The following is a 17477-nucleotide window of genomic DNA, read 5'->3' as shown; positions in this document are numbered from 1 at the left end:
TTTAAACAGAGCATCCTGGTAGAGTTAGGAAGAGTCAGGTGGTAAGCCCATTCTACAGGTTGGTAAATTGGGGCCCAGAGGAGGAGTTAAGTGAATGATGCATGGTCATACCCTCACTTAAGGGCTGGGCCAAGGGTGGGGCTTAGCTTCCTTTCAGTCTCTAGTCCTATTTACCACTACGCTTTGTGTCTCGACTGAGGCAACAAAAACAATATCAATAATTGTTACCATGAAGAGTATGGCCAATATTATTTAATATTTAGGGAGCGTCCTCACATCCATCACAATGCAACTTTGATCCTTTCCCTTGTGGCTCAGAAAAAGATGGCATACAATGTCAATGGAAATGAAATGAAAGCATTTGCTCCTGTAGACTAACCTTACCAACAGGGAAGATGCACAGATTCTGGATATGACAATCCTCTGACAAGACAAACATACACTTTTCCTCATACAGTGATGTGAATGACAAAATTTCATGTTAATTTGTTAGTAGGTTAGTTTTGAAATGTTATGCTCTGTCACCTCATCTCTTTCCAAGCGTAAACCCAAGGACCCTGAGTGTCCACTCATCACCAGAAGGTTGAGATGTCTTTGCCATTTCTGCTCATCTGGGATCCAAATCCTTACATCATAGTCATTTCCATTGGTTTGCTGCCATCCACTGACAATAACAACGGATGTTAGCTGGTTCAGTCCTGAGCCAATGGCTCCACCCCAAGTTGAAGGTAGCATGGAATCTGTCTGGGATTTACTGACTTGCTGCAGGTGGATGGGGTCAAAAGATAGCCTATGATAGTTGTAAAAAGACCCTTTGGAGGAAACAAGATAAATGTCCAGGGATTGGGAGTCTGAAAAACCCTACCTTATAAACCTCACACGAGCAGCAGATGGGTTTGCCAAAAGTTGAATGCAAAATGAATTTTGGAAAATCAAATAAAAATTATCTAAAGCAAAACCTACCATAAGTAAGGTTTATTTGAAGCAAAGATTCCTCTTGAATGTGAATATATAGTTTTGACCTCTATATGTGTATGTGCACAATTTTATTTATCAAATTTTATTAAGCACTGTATACATGGAAGGTTCAGAGTGGCTGTAGCTGACCAGAGCTAGCCACATAGGGTGAAGTTTTGGGTGCTAAAGTTTTCATTCTTGGTGTCATATCAGTCCCATGTCTGCAGCTCCACATACACAGGTCTTCCATCCCAAATGGGTATTTGGAAAGATGCCCCAAAGGCTTTGCTACAAACCCATGATTGTCATCTTTCCAGAAATGATTTTCACTTCTGAGGGGTCCCCATGCACACTCCACCTTCATGTTCCTCAAAGGCAGCACTGTACCAGCAATGAGAGAGTTGCACATCTCAGGCATTCCATGTCAGTCACTTATACTTGACATATACAGTCAACCCTCATTGAGGCACACTTCTTAAGGGAACAGAGCCAAGGGTAAGCCATAACAGCTGGTGACAAAACATCACATTTATGTAAGTCTTGCTTTTGTACGTACGCCTGAAGGAGTGTGTCTGAGAATTCTCTCCAATTAAAACAGCAAAGCAGAGCTGACTCAGGAGGAGCGGGAGGCCAATCCCCAACAACTCTCCCCCTCTCCCCTGGCCCACTCCCAGCCCCATGCCATATTCCTGCTACAATCCTCCCTATAGGTTACTCTTTTTTTTCAGACAGATGTCTGGTATGCCCTCTTTCAACCACTTCCTGCAGGAGATGGACAAATGTTTGGGTTTCTGAATGCAAATCACATGGAAAAATAAAGAGAAGGCATTAAGAGGTCAGCACAACTGAAATAAAACAGCTACTGGATGTTCCAGATAGGAGGAAAACAAGTACACTGTAAGAATATGTCCTAACAAACTCTTCCAAGCAAGGTACTTTCGTCATAGCTAATCAAAAGGTGGCTCTAAGCGTGTGCATTTTTGTAGCTTCACAACACAGGAAGTAGTTCTATTTTAAAACAACTAATAGCAGCCTTTGTTGGGAAGACCTCTCGAATGCCTTAGGCAAGTCTTGAAACTTAAACTTTTTAACATACAAGCAGCTATTTCATAAAATATGATGACCATGCTTATTTGAGAGCAGTTTCTTCTGGCTCATTCTCAAAGAAACAACAGTAGAGACTGTTGGTTTTCGTGGTTTGACCTAAACGCACTACGGAGCTAACCCCGTCATACATCCAAGATTCAGAGCTTAGGTCAAGGGTGAAGAGTCTTTGAAATTGATTGCTAAGGACTTACTTTTGACATCTTGCTTTTGCTGTCTCCGGTTAAAAACGCCAAGTTGTTGATTTCATTCTGAATGACAAAATTTTGCTCTTCCCTCTTGAAGTTCTAGGTTTGGGGGGGAGGGCGGGGAATAAAAAAGCAAACATTACAAGGAAGTTTTCTGAGGTCTGGGCCTTTCCCAGCCATCTCTAAAGCCAGGGCCTACATGTGTCCTTACATGAGATTTACACCACAGGATGAAGATCTCGGCCACCATGCGGAAGAGCTGGTCAGAATAAGCATCGGGGCTTTTGAGCCAGTTAGATCTGAGTTGAAAAGTAAATGAATATGCATATGAAATTCAGTAATGATTAAAACAGTCACACTCTAAAAACTATACAGACATCGGATGCACACATTTATCCAGATAAAACCTCATTCCCATACGAAGGCAATCTTCAGAGAGACTCAACACCAATACAATGCTTATAGGCATATAATTGTAGTTACTTCTGAAGGACCTACAATAATCATTTCCATTTTACCAAAAGATTCAAGGATTATCTTAACAAACAGATGTCATAAATCAACATTTCAAAATTGTCAAAGGTAGGTTTTTTCTTCCTTAAACTGATAAGGTGATTAAGGTTGCACACCATCTTTTGGGACAGGCTTCCTTTAATCCAGAAGGCTAGCAAGACCAGGCAAGTCTTGGTCACCATGACGTCTAATCTTGTCATTGACACTTGTCATTGTCAAACCTCTGAAATTCTGAGCACTCTATAAACAGCTCAGGCTGCACCCCTTTCCCTTTCAAAGTCAATTTTATGAATGCAATTTGTAAGATAATATGTTTTTCACTGTTATTTGAAGTTTACGGATAGAGACCAAACATCTCCCATTCCCTCTGAAATGATTTAGAAATTCCCCATAAATGTTACTCCTCTTTTTTTTTTTTTTCAACCAGGCTAGGTTAAGAAATTTCGTAGTGGCAGCAAGACAGATAAATTGCAGTAGAATTCAGTCATTTCCTTAAAGTTGTCTTGCCCCTAAGTATCTTACACATTTGAATCAAATTATATTTTGAAAGGGTTCGGTGAGTTGCCATTTTCAAATATCTGCATAGAGTGACACAGGTGAAGTTAAATTGTCTGTCGTCTTTCTTAGGTTAAACAAAACTTTGGCTCTTATGAGTGGCCTGAAAAACCCAATGTTCCTTGACGCATGCAGGGTAATGGCTATCAAAAGCCAGTTCCTTAAGCCCTAGGACATCAGACTGAATTGCCCTGAGCAGCCTGTACCTGCTGCCCACTCATGGAGAGCACAGCTAAGGAAGAAAGGTGAAGACTCGTGAGGTCAAGACCACCTTCGGATCCCTCTCTCACCATCTCAACTCCTTACTGCCCTGAGTTCCAGTTTCACAGATGTTCTTGTCTAATCTTTCTTGTTTTTTACCTCAACTAGCCTCTCCTTTATATAGTAGACACTATAGGTCGTCTACCCAACATTCACTCTCTTCTTCCTAAGGAACAAAATCCCGTTTTATTCAAGGAACCATTGTGCCCTGCTGAAGATCACATTCCCAGCCTCCCTTGAGAGATAGCCATGTAACTAAATTCTGATCAATGATGGAAGTGGAAGTTGTTGGATGGGCCTTCTGGAAAAGCTCTAAAAGGGATGAGAGATAGCTGAAGGTGTCCTTTTGCCTTTCCCTGATGCTTTCCTACTTCCTGCCTGGAATGAAAATATGATGGCTCTAATTCTAATTGGCATATTGTACCATAAAGTAACCTCGAGGATGGAAGCCAATCTATCTTCCAGAGGATGGAAAGACGGAGAAGTGAGGGTCTCTAATGAGGAGCAACCACACTAGCCTTGGATTGGATATCTCTGGACTTGTTTTATGTGTGAGATTTAGCTTCTAATTTCTTTAAGCCACTATGATCAGGTATCCATTACTAGCATCCAGAGGCAATCAAGCTTGAGACTTGAGATGGGTAATGCTTTTTGATTCCTTTCACATTGATTTTTCAGGAGTGCTTTTTCAGGGTCAAGCGTCTAGTTTTATCAGAAGTGCCAGCTGTTCCCTCTTTAGTGTTTTGGTTTAAATGAGCTTCCTAGGTTTGCACTATGTCTTGAGTGGGAAGAGGCGAGGGGTCATGTCCTGTCCTGCCAAGGAAACGTTCAGCCACAGGGACTGAGTAACAGGAGCACTGAAAACAAAATCTTAGGTAAACATTTCCTCACAGGAGAAAGAGGAGGATTTTGATACCTCTGCCTTCCCATGGGAATGCAGTTTCAGCTGAATGAATTCTGTTTTCAACACCCTTCTTCTTCTTAGAGATAAAAGCAAATCTTTACTCTTGATCTCTAGTGAGGTCTTTTCTTCAGTTTCAGAGTGGTGGGGGTGAATGAAGAGGATCTCATTAAATGTTTTCCCCCAGGCACACAACCTCTGGGCACCTCTCTCAAACTAGATTAAGACGGTATTTGCAGAACAGAAGATGCTGACCTCACCTCTCTTACTTGCCCATATTCTTTCTACCCCCAAATGATTAACCAGACTCGTCTCCTCCCTGCTCCCAGTCTTCCACGGAATTCAGCTCTCTCTCAATACTCAGACACTTGATCCTTTTGGAGGTACTTAACTGATCTGCCGGTTTCTTTTACCATTTGCACTGTGTGCTGCTAAAAGGCAGTCAGAAAATGCAGGGCTGTACGTCGGCAGAAAGCTGGATTTAGAGGCAAAGATCTGTGGCAGTGATGGTAGAAGCAACACAAGTGGATGAAATTACCGAGCATATTAACAGAAAATACGAAGCATAAGAATCAAATCTTGGGGGCTGGCCCCATAGCCAAGTGGTTAAGTTTGTGCGCTCTACTTCAGCGGCTCAGGGTTTCGCTGGTTTGGATCCTGGGTGTGGACATGGCACCGCTCATCAGGCCATGCTGAGGTGGTGTCCCACATCCTGCAACCAGAAGGACCCACAACTAAAATATACAAATAGGTATTAGGGGGCTTTGGGGAGAAGAAGAAGAGAAGGAGAAGGAAAAAAAAAAGAATCAAATCTTGGATGACAGCAAGAATAAGGAGAGCTGGACTTCCATTTTTAAAATGTCGAGTTACCAGGTTTTCAAAGTAAAGCCATGCTCCTCTGTTCATGGTCAGGATGTCCGACTCAGAGGAAAGAGCTTATTTCTGCCTTGCTCCTAAGTGCCCTGTAGAGGACACAGCCTGAGGCAGTCACTGCACAGGGATTTACTTGGATTCCCTCCAACAGTGTGAGAGATGGGTTTTCACCAAAAATCATACTATTTAAAGTTGTTCATTTCTATGTTCCCAGCATTTCTGATTTCCAGAAAGAAGCTGAGAAGCCATTGCCTCATGTAGGGAGGTTTGTTTAACCTTCATTGACTTGTGTCTCCTGGCACGAGGAGACAGAGAGTTGATTTTCTCTGCTGATCACACCACGCCTGGAGTTCTTGCTCTTTCGGGGTCAACTTCAGGCTGAAGACTGACCTACAGAAGTTTCTCTTCAGAACAGTGTTCTCGATGGTGAAGAAACTTGAGACACTGCTGAGGTTTACTACGATGTGGAAAACAGGAGGAGGACAGGACAAGATGGTATTCTCTGATATCTGAGGAACTGCCACGAGGCAGAGTGCGGTAGTTTTGCGTGGCTCTAAAGAGCAACCTCAGAGCCGGTGGCCGGGAGTTACAGATTTAAGCTCAAAATGGTTCAAACTGTCTGACACTAGAATGGGAGTGCACACTGCAAGGCTGCACCTGTCGTCTATAACTGTGGCGGATAATCAGAGGCCAGGAAAAAGGAAAAGGGTATTTATTCATCTAGTTAGAAGCAAGAAGTAAGTTGTTCTCTAATATTCCTGCAAACTCCACAACCCCATAATTCTAAGCCAGCTAATTCTTTTGGGTGAAGAAAGGACCTGAAGAAGGAAAAGGCACCCACATAGGAAGGAAGTATTTCTAAGCAAGGCTCAGATGGCCATAATGCTCCCCTCCCTGGTGTTTAGGGAAGAATGTGTTGAAAAGAGGGGATGAATGAATTAATGATGATCTCAAAGACTCCCTGACATTGCCGTTTTTAGCAAGTGTCAAACACTGTGTAAGTGGAACACACTCTCTCTTGAGTCTTGATCGTCAATAGTGACAAATGCAATTAAAGAGCTATTCCAGGAGCAACCTTACTCCACTTTCATCTCAAACTCTGACAAATTCCTTCTCTAAACTTCTAACATAATTATGTTATCAGAAGCGACTAAAATGATGACCCTCAAAACAGGGTTTCTTTTGAGAAAACGATTAAAATCTCCCATAGATAGGTAAGAGATTATATATATACATAGATATATATAGTGTGTGTAAGGTATTTATTTTGAAATGTGAAATATGAGTAATCTTAAGTAAACTATTTTAAATAGTAAGTAGAATTTATCTGATAAAATAAATACTAAAATGGGCAGTACCAGACCTATTCCCTGCCCACGACAGAATGGCATACCATTCAAAAAGTTAGTAATGTTCCCCAAATATTCTTAGGTCCTTTCAATATCTACAGTGGAATATTTTAAAATTAAACTTTCCCAAATTTATATTTTAGGCCTTTAAACTTTAAAAGGGTTGGTATAATAAAAATAGCTATTTGGTCTTTGCCCTCATTGGGACCAACAATCCTTTGTTCCTTTGCCTGTTCATGGACCTTAGCCTCCTATGTCCTCAGTTCCCTCATCGTCCAGCTTAAATTCCACGGTCAATCTTTATAATTACCCTTTTACATACACCCTCAATTCCCTAACCCATTTTTCTTTATCATATTCACTTTGTAAAACTCCAACCCCGGTTAAATCCAACTATTTTCCTACTTTGGGTCTGTACCTGATGGCTGAACTGGCTGGAGAAAACACAACCTGCTGACAAGTCTCACTTGAAATTCATGACCACAGAGCCCAAGTGGGGCACTTAATGCTGCTCGGCAATCACACTGCACTTCCGTGGTCCATCTACTCTCCCACTCTCCCTGGCCACTGCCTCATATCTTCTCCTATTCCTCAAACCTCTAAACACCTTCTCCCACCCTCACTCTCAGCTGATCATCTTGCTTCCTACATTAATGAGAATGGAAGCAATCACTAAAGGACTCCTACAGACCTCCATCCATCCATATATATGGATGGAGGTATATGTATGTATGTATGTATGTATGTGTGTGTGTGTGTGTGTGTGTCTATCTACCAGCCTCAGCATCCATGCTCCCTGCCCTCCTGCTTGTTCCTATGGATGAACTATCTAATGCTGACCCTTTGCTTGCTCAAGGATATTGCTTCAGAAATTCTCTCTCTCACTCTTACACGATCAATTTCCTCTTCTCTATTGGATCTTTCCCATTCACAAAGAAACAAGTCAACAAGTCTCCTATCTTATAAACTCTTCTCTTGACCCTGCGTCTGCCTCCAGCTAGCATCCCTTTCTCTGCTCCCCTTTATAGTAAAACTCCTTGGACGAGTTGTCTGTACTGCTGTCTCCAAGTCCTTTTCTCCCATTTTCTTCTAGTCCACTTCAAAGAGGTTTTCATTTCCATTGCTCCACTGAAACAGCTCTTGTCAAGGTCCCAATAACCTTCATTCATCATTCTTTCCTCCTGGAAACGCTTTGTGAAGTTGGCACCCAGGACACAACAATCTGTTGGCTTCCTCCTGTCTCATTGGTTGCTCCCTCTCAGTCTCAGCCTAATTTGCTGTCCTTCCTCTTCTGCTTGACCTCTTAACGTTGGAGAGCACAAGGCTCAGTCCTTAGAACTCTTCTCTCTCCTCCTCAATCCTTTACCTATCTAGTCTCAAGGTTCTTAAATACTACATATCAATATGTTGATGACTCCCAAATTCGTAACTCTACACCAGACCTCTCTTTGAATTCTGGACTCATATTCTCAACTGCCCACTAACATTTTCATTTTTATATTGAATAGGCAAGTCACATTTAACACGTCCAAAAGTGATCTCCTGATCTTCCCCTAATAAACTTCTGTACCCAACAGTTTTCCCTAACTCAGTTGCTGGAAACTCCCTCCTTCCATTTGCCCAGAGTCATCTTTGACTTTCGTCTTTTCTTCCATTCCCAGTCTGGAAGTCCCAACGGCTCCACCTTTAAAATAGACCCAGAATCTGACGTCTTCTGGCAACCTTCATTGCTACTATCCTGGCCCCAGCCACTGATAACTCTGTTTTTTTTTTCTCTTTAATTGTGGTAAAATACACATAACATAAAATCTGCTATTAGTGACATTTAATACATTCACACTGTTGGGCAACCACTATCACTATCTAGTTGCAGAACATTTTCAGGACTCCAAAAGAAAACCCCAATCCCATTAAGCAGTTGCTCCTCATTCCACCTCCCTCCAGGCCCTGGCAACCACTGGTCTGCTCTGTCTCTTTGGATCACCATCAGCTCTCAACTGGATCATTGTGAGCCTCCCATCTGGTCTCCTCACTTCTTTATTTGCCCCATCCCATGGCCAGTGCTCAAAAAGTGAATCAGATCACATCACAGATTAGCTCAAAACCTCCACCAACTTCTCATCTCACTCAGAGTTAAAGCCAGAGTCTTTACAGTGGCCTCGAAGGCCCTGTACTCTTGGCCCTCTGTTGCCTCTCTGATCTCTCCCACTGTTCTTCCCACCCCTCACTCTTCTCCAGCTGCAGTGGACTCTTTGTGGTCCCATGAACCTCCCAAACACACTCCTTCCTCTGGGCTTGCACTAGATGTTCCTTCTTTCTGGAACATCCTTCCCCAGACCCACATGGTTCCCAACCTCATCTCCTCAGGTCTTTGCTCAAATTTCACTTTCTCAGTAACATCTATTTAAATCTGTGACTCCACCCCACCCTGGTACTCCTAATTCCCCTTACTCTGCTTTGCATAATTTACGTATACATAAAGTATAGAAGTAAATATCTAAGTGTATAAGTACTTATTTTATTTATTGGTGCATGCCCCACTCCCCTGCCAAACTGAAAGCTCCTTAAGCCACACATCTTGGTCTGTCTTGTTCACTCCTGTCCCCTAAGGCCTGGAACAGTGCCTGACACAGAGTCGGTAATGTCCGTTGAATGAATGTGTGACAGAACAGCAGAGGGGCAGAAGTGGGTTACTGCTGCCCTTATTCAACCAATTCCCTTTTACCTATGGTAGCCTGTGAGGATGGAAGGGGTGGCCATGCCACTGACCATGTAGAATCAACTGGTCAAGAAAAGCCCTACCCAGAGCTCTTACACTAGGAATTTTTGGGGGGGTGGCATGAGAGGGCTCTGGTGGTGGCAGCCATGACCTCCCTCTCTCACTTGTCACACAACCCAATCATTCCATCCTGTGGCCAGGCTTCCCCAGGCCTCCCTGTACCTGTTGTTGTCCACGTAGCGGATCAGCATGGGGTAGAAGGCGTAGAGGTCTCTGCAGAGGACTGCGAACTCATCCAGGATGAGAAGCTCCGCCTCCTGAGTGTCACCTTTACTGTCGGCTTTCAGCTGCTCCTCCTCCTGCACGGTCTTGACAGCTTTTTTCTTCAGCTTCTCCAGAGTTGGGAGGAAGTGGCTTCTCAGCAGGCCAGGCCTGGCTTTGCTGATGATAGGCTGGGCATACACTGTGTTTGCAAACAAAAGGGCCTCCCGCTCATTTCACATAGTATAACAATTGATTTAAAAAAAAAAAAAAAAAAGGGATACTGAAAGGTGAAGCTGTGAAAACCCATCAGCTCAGAATGGCACCTGCCCCTTGTTCCCTGCCTTAATCTTCCACTTGGCACTTCCTTCTTATGAAGCCACAATTGGGAGGGTGGAGCTACAGGAGGAGGTCCCTATTCCTTTTCTGCTTGTCCCCTGCCACCCCTGAACTCCTCATGCATGCAAAGCATTTGCCACACCTCTTAGCTCTTCACAATAGACTATCTTGTATCATTTTATAGCATGTTCATATTGGTTTTGGCTCATTAGCTGGATTATAAACTCCTTGAAGGAAGCCTTTCGTTCATAACAGCCAGAACAGTGCTTAGCCCAGAGTAGGCGCTCAATACAATGCTTTCTGGTTATTTTATAGAAAAACTTGTCGTTAAAAATACATTAACCTAACCCCAGTTCTCAGTCCCCAACACTTGAGAACTGTCAACCTACTGCCTGGAGGCTCCTCTGCCCCCTGAGAAAGGCTGATGAGCTGTTTTCAGCTGTAGGGAACTGAGGGAGAGGCTGGGGAGGCCGCTAGAAGTCAAAGAGCAGAAACAAGCAATCGGGGTGTTGTGGGGCTATGATTCCGGTCCTCTTAAAGAAAAAGATAAAACCTACATGTCTTATCCTATTGCTCAAGTGGAATATCCTATTGCTCAAGTGGAATACCCTATTGGTCCAATTCCCAACAAAGATCCAAATTAGAGTGATTATTAAAAAAATAAGTGAGGGGCCACCCCGGTGGCACAGCAGTTAAGTGCGCATGTTCCGCTTCTCGCTGGCCCAGGGTTTGCCGGTTTGGATCCTGGGTGCGGACATGTCACCGCTTGGCACGCCATGCTGTGGTAGGCGTCTCACATATATAGTAGAGGAAGATAGGGATGGATGTTAGCTCAGGGCCAGGCTTCGTCAGCAAAAAGAAGGAGGACTGGCAGTAGTTAGCTCGGCTAATCTTCCTCAAAAAAAAAAAAAAGTGAAATAAAATTAAGAAGAGTCATGAACCACCGACAATGTGTATAGTGTATGTTGTGTATTGCGAAGTTTCTTTAGCTTAGGGCATTTCAATTGGAAACAGCCTACATTCCAGTACTTTTCTTTTTAATGTCACTTTGCCTTATTTTATACTTTCCTAAAAGAGACTGCTTCGAAGGAGAAAGTGAAGGCAGCTCTCTGCTGAGATGCATTAACCCAGAAGCTGAAACTCACTGCTTTGTGCTGGGATGGCTCACATTTCACGCTCTACCCTCACTGAGTGCACCTCTGCTTTTGACTTTGCCATCAAAATGGCTATTCCAGATGTGGGTGATTTGAGGTCACTATTTAAAATCGACTGTTTAGGCACCAAGAGTTAAGTGGCCCAACTGATGAGATGTGGATTCACCTGTGGAATAACAGACCAAGTTCACTTTCTCTCAGCAGGGCTCCTGCTATGACATCTTTCCTCTCTGTACCTCTAGGGAGCTAAGGGAACTGACCCTTTGATCTCCTTCCTTTCCTTAATCCAGATTTACAAATTAGAGCTCCTCAACAAATTGCCTTAGTGTTAACACTATTCTCTGGCTAATGGGTAAGAAAGAAACATCTTTATTTACTCATTTGTTCACAGAGGCCTATACAGTCCAGTAGCCGTTAGCACCTAAAAGATTTATAATTCTGATCTCAGTTCATTTCAGAGACAGGAAAGGAGTAAGACGTTTTCTTCCTTGGTCTTGCAGAACATCATCCACTCGTGTGTCCAGGAAGGTAAATACCTAGGGTTGGGCTGGTAGCTGCCTTTGACCTGGCCGCTGTGTTTCATGGTGCAGGAGTATATGGGTGAAGCTGTTATGGAGGAGTTGTCTGTCTAAACCATAGGTCCATCAAAGGCTACGACTTTGCCCTAGGTTCTATCTCCTCAGACTCTGCTTTGACACAGAGGACACTAAATATTTATGGTTATTCATTTTCCAAGCCTTTCCTTTTTTTGAGGTTGCTTCAGGAACAGAAATCAGCTAACAACATTCATTTAGAGCCTACTGCATGCAAGGAGTTCTAGAGGAATATTAAAAAAAAAAAAAAAAAGGACAAAGAAAAAACAAAGTGATGCTACTGTGAACCTAAATTAGACAGTGCCTTAGAAAGCATAAAGTGAAATACAAATGCTAGGAACTTACAGCACAGCCCAGATGGGAGTGAGTTTTATATGTGTGGAAAGCACACAGGATCACTTACCAAGAAAATATGGACAATTATTACCGTAAGAGCAAATGGGATTCCTAAGTAGTGAAAGCAAACAAAGCAATGATCATCTGAATTGGGTAGAGTTTATCAAGAAGGGCTTCCTGGAGATTTGAGAGGCCTGGATTAGTTGGGGAGTGGAGCAGGAACTTTAGCTTCAGGAAGCTCGACAAAGGAAGAAGTTGATTCTTTCTACTGTTAAGCAACTAAAGGGGTGGTGGGAAAGAACAGTTTAAAGATAGACTAGAGCTTGCTTGAAACCATCATGGAATCAACAAAAGAGATGAAAAGAGAATCCAGGCATCTTGGGCCCTAGGCCAGGGGCTGGGGAGAAAGGCATTTGCGGTACCTGCAATGCGCTTCATCCAGGAGGCCTCGTCGATGCCCAGGTTGTTGTTGATGATTTTCAGAATGTTGCCCAGGGTGACACTGAGGTGTTCAGAGGTGACCTTGGTGCACCAGGGCCCTGTGCTAGGGGGCAGATGCTCAGGCCCCCGCTCCCACCAGTAGGACAGGTAGTTGCAGAGCATGGGCAGGATCACCTCGATGACATGCGGCATCTCCGTGTACCGGGCCCCTGACTCGGCCAGGTCATTGATTTCCTTCATTAGGCCTTCCAGCTGGGGGACGTCAGGACACATCTCTTCCACCGTGTCTGGCATCCCCAGAACTGACCGAGAGGGTACAGGAAGAATGAAGGGACAGTAATTCAAAAGCATGAACGGTGCAACCTTCTCTCCCCCCGTCCCACCCTTCCTTTGGTCTTTAGATGTGAGTTTCTATCCCAGAACCTCATATGAGTGAGTGCAAGCTATGGAGGAGCTTCTGTCCTCCAGCTGTCTTGGAGAGACGGCAACTTCCAGAGGCTGGGTTATCTTTCTAGATGTCATATTCAGGTGAAAACACTTAACCAGAAGGTTAAAGCAGCCTAACAGAGGCATGGCTGAGGAACATTTCATAAGACTTCAATGTGATAAAGCCAGTCTCTTGGCTTCTCCCTCTTCCCCTGCTGCCTGGGCCCTTGTGCGTCCTGCTGCAGCAAAGGCAGGACTAGGAGGAGAAAAGCAACTCATCGGTGTTTAGGTGTCAGTCATGGTTCAATTGCCTGGATCCTATCTGTACTGGTTAGACAAGGAAAAAGAAACCCCTGCATCAAATATTCCTTCAGCTGGACCAGAGATGACAACCGGTTGAAATTTTTGGGAAAAACCCTGCACTTGCATTGATTTTTGCATGTACAACAGAAGTTATCGGCAACCTGAGGCAACCTGTGCCAAGACTTCCTGTCAGTCACTTGAACCTTTTTGTTTCTGAAGGCTTCTGTGCAAGGAAGAGTGAGTTAGTTTTATCTTTTCCTCACACTGAAGACTGAGGTCACTTCACTGAACAAGGACAGACAGGATGAAGTGTCAACAGACAGAGTTCAACATCAAACCGAGGAAGGTTGTCAGATACGAGAATTGCAAACAGAAGCAGCAGGGGATATATGTCCTGTTCTCCTTAAGTTAAAGGACAGGACAAGACAGGAAGAGACCAGAAACATCCTGAGGTTCCTGACAGGTGAGAAGATAACAAGGGCTCTGAATGGAAGGACACTGGACTGTCTGAGAAAGAAGCACATACCTAAAGCTCTGTGGGGGCATCAGTTTATCCCACTGCTCCCCACTGAGTCTGCCCAGGCCGGGAGGCAGATCCTATGTAGACTCCACTCCCAGGCCAAACTTCTCACAATGGGCCAAAGCATCAGGCACCATGGGTGCCAGGGGGTCCAAGAAGCCACAGGAAAATGTGGAGCGTTTTCTTGGAATACCAATTCCACTAGATGATTTGAGGATGTTACTTTTGATATTAGGAGTCAAATGCAAAGTTCTTACGAATTTCAAAAGGCAAAGCAAAAGACTTCAAATAAAATTGTTTCTTTTGGAGGAAGATTAGCCCTGAGCTAACATCTGCCACCAATCCTCCTCTTTTTTGCAGAGGAAGACTGGCCCTGAGCTCACATCTGTGCCCATCTTCCTCCACTTTATATGTGGGACGCCTGCTACAGCATGGCTTCCCAAGTGGTGCCATGTCCACACCCAGGATCCGAACCGGCGAACCCTGGGCTGCCAAAGTGGAACATGTGCACTTAACTGCCGCGCCACTGGGCCAGCCCCTTTTAAAGATTTTATTTTTCCTTTTTCTCCCCAAAGCCCCCCGGTACATAGCTGTGTATTTTTCGTTGTGGGTCCTTTAGTTGTGGCATGTGGGATGCCGCCTCAGCATGGCCTGGTGAGCAGTGCCATGTCCGCCTCCAGGATCCGAACCAGTGAAACCCTGGGGCACCAAAGTGGAGCGTGCAAACTTAATCACTTGGCCATGGTGTCAGCCAAATAAAATTTTATGTTCAGTAAATTGGGTTATGCCTGCAGGCCCTTTGCCACTGGGGTTACTGCTGGCTTGAGGTGTCTCTTTTCTAGATTATAGGTCCCTGGGAATTGAAGGGTTAATGAGTTAAGAAATGCCACAGCAAATTCTCTGGCCTTTGGGAATACTGGCCAGTTGAAAGGAACTGTATCGATTTCTCCCATGATTGGACTGTCTGGAGCAGAGATACAGAACAATCCTGGCTATCCTGGAGACAATGAATCTGCAGCTGAGATAAGCAGTTCCAGTGGATGGCATGTGCAGCTCCAAAGCAATGGACTGGGAGAAGCCTTCCCACTATGGAGCAGCCCCCATGAGGTACCAACATCCTTTCCCTAGTGATGACTGCTGCTATAACTGTGGCCCTTTGGCAAGCAGAAGGCTAAAGATCCCTCTTCCTTGGAAGTTAGGAGTGGACCAATGTCCTTTAAATCCACATAATTCAAAAGGCCAGGAGCATGAAAGCCAAAGAATGTTGAACTCTCGTGATTTACAGCAGAAGGGAGTTACATGGGTCAGACATAGTCCACTGCTAATGGCGGTCATTTGTAGAGAACAAGTCTGGCCTGTACTTTGCAGCAGAGCAACAAGAATCAGGGGTGACATCAACACAGGGGTCTGGGGAGACCCTCACAAACAAAATAATTATACACATACAGTGTCAGTAAATAGGTAAAGGCAGGGAAGTCAACTTTCCACCCTGAGGCTCTGCACACGGAATGATGCCAACTGCCACAGATGCAACTGAAGTTTACAATTGTTTGCTGTAAAATTATAAATGAGAAAGCTCAGGTGTGTGTGTTTAAATGTCACATCGGCAATACATCATCACAGACACTTTTTTTTTTATAAGAAAAACAGAGTTCCTTGAAGTTGCTGCTCCGAAGTCATTATAATAACCTTTAAAAGTTATTTATATGTAATTGGTCCTTGAGTGGAAGAAACATTTGTGATTTAGATGGTGTTTTGTACTTCAAATGCCACATCACAGACCCACAGAATGAATGTGGCTGAGTTATCTACCTGAGAAACAGCCTCAGCTGGGTCCTATTAGAATCAGACACAAGACTGTTAGGGGATCATTAGAACACACTGTCCTGTCATCTTCTAGATCAATGATTCTCAAAGTAGGGTCCTCCCGCCAGCAGCGGCAGCATTGGCTGCAAACTTTGTTAGGCTCTACTAAAGCCAGACCTACTGAATCAGAACTCTGCAGGTAGGACTGAGCAAGCCTTCCAAGTGATTCTGATATATGCTAGGGTGTTAGAACCACAGAGTTAGATTCTAAAGCCCTATTTTCTTCACCACAGAGCTCTTCCCTCAAGAAGATGGCAGCAGAGAGAACCTCCTCTTTGCAGCATAGACAGACAGCTTACTTGGGAGCTGGACTTCCTTCCTTTCAGGTTGATTATTCCAATAAGCGTTGGGAAAGTAAACTGCTGGTGACTAGGGTGTTTTGGTCAATCTAAGATTCTGATTAAGAGACCACTGACACACATAACCAAAGATTTATCTAGTTTTGAATAACTGGCACCTAACAGCATTAAACTTTTTCTAGGCATACGTTAATAACTTTTGGATGAGTCAGAAAATGCTCCAGGATCTTACAGGACAGAAGAGTTACTAATATAAGTAACTCTGCTGGCAAAACAACGGTCATTTAATAGAGATGTCCAATTGACTGAAGGCTTGATCAATCAGTTCATATTGCATTTCTAATGCAAAGGCTCCCATCATTTGTCACCCTATAAATCCATCCCCCTACTTAATTCCTCAGGCCACCCACTTTGTATAATGAAGGAAGTCTACCTTCTTAGAGTCCATTAAGCCATCAGTCATTCTCTGGCTTCAGGCAAACCTGGTTATTCCAGAATACATATTCATGTACACTCTACTCTTCAAGAGCCATCCACATGGTCAGCATTCACTCTTTGTTGATTAATTGAATGACGAAAAACATGGGCTCAGGGGACTGGGGCACTGAGTTCTACAGTGTGTCACTGATAGATGAACTGTGTCATCTCTAATCACAACCTTGTCTTTCTTCCATGTGGAGTATGCAATGATTGATACTTATTTTCCATTTATGAATATATCTTATTAAATCAATGTAAAGGTATATAAAAGAAGAAGGAACATTTTTTAAATAGCCCTTGAGAAGGAGAACAATGGGACAGTCATTCCACTCCCTCCCAAAGCCAGTCCAGGGTTTCCTCCACCTTGTCAAGTCATTTTGCCTGCTACTGTATTTCTATGAGCTCAAGAGCAGAGTGGGTCTCTCTCTTTCCCAAGGCGTAGTTCTACACATTGGAGATACAGAGATAGAAATACACTATTTCCTGAATCACAGTTGGAGAAGAATAAATGTGTAAGTATCCAGCACTGTCACGCCAGGGCCCATGTCCCTTTGGAGTTCGACAGCAACACTTGGGCTGGTGTTTGCCTACAGATGTCACAGCCATTTATTTCTCAGCATTACCAAAGCTCACTCAGTTGCTCAGCTCCCACTTTAACAGTGAGATGTGACTCACTCAAAATCATGAGAGGGCGGAGAAAAACAAGGTTTGGAAACATATTTTTGCAAGTCCAAGAAAGGGGAGGGAGGGTGAGATGAGGCGGAGGGGGTTGGGTAATTGACTTAGAGATTTCATACGAGACTTTGGAAAGTTGAGGCATCTTGGCGACGCTTCTCTCTTGACAAGCTCTGAGAACACTAGTCTCCACTGTACTCGAGCTCAGGAAAAGAATTTCATTAAGCAGCCTTGTCTAAATTGTCCTGGTCCTCATTTCTGGGGGCGATTTGCTTCTTTTATTTGAAGTAAGAAGAAGCAAGTGGGAATGAAAGCACCATGGCCTAGCACTCCACATTCTTAGATGGCAAGAAGGGTGGTGACA

General features: G+C 43.9%; 1 protein-coding gene across 11 annotated transcripts in view; it reads right to left on the bottom strand.

The window, feature by feature from the left end:
- RYR3 (ryanodine receptor 3) overlaps positions 1-17477 on the bottom strand; it is a 484412-nt gene that overhangs the window by 54653 nt on the left and 412282 nt on the right. For all 11 annotated transcript variants that reach the window (XM_023620680.2, XM_070239375.1, XM_070239401.1 and 8 more), the window contains 4 exons: positions 12526-12846; positions 9643-9883; positions 2461-2548; positions 2256-2348 (listed from right to left, as the gene is read on the bottom strand). In XM_023620680.2, the coding sequence (XP_023476448.2) occupies positions 2256-2348; positions 2461-2548; positions 9643-9883; positions 12526-12846 (743 nt within the window). The remainder of the gene's footprint in view (positions 1-2255; positions 2349-2460; positions 2549-9642; positions 9884-12525; positions 12847-17477) is intronic.

Source organism: Equus caballus, chromosome 1 (genome assembly GCF_041296265.1).
Source record: "Equus caballus isolate H_3958 breed thoroughbred chromosome 1, TB-T2T, whole genome shotgun sequence".
In the NCBI taxonomy this organism is placed as follows: domain Eukaryota; kingdom Metazoa; phylum Chordata; class Mammalia; order Perissodactyla; family Equidae; genus Equus; species Equus caballus.
Note: the sequence above shows the minus strand (reverse complement) of the source record. Positions and strands in the feature narration are given on the sequence as shown.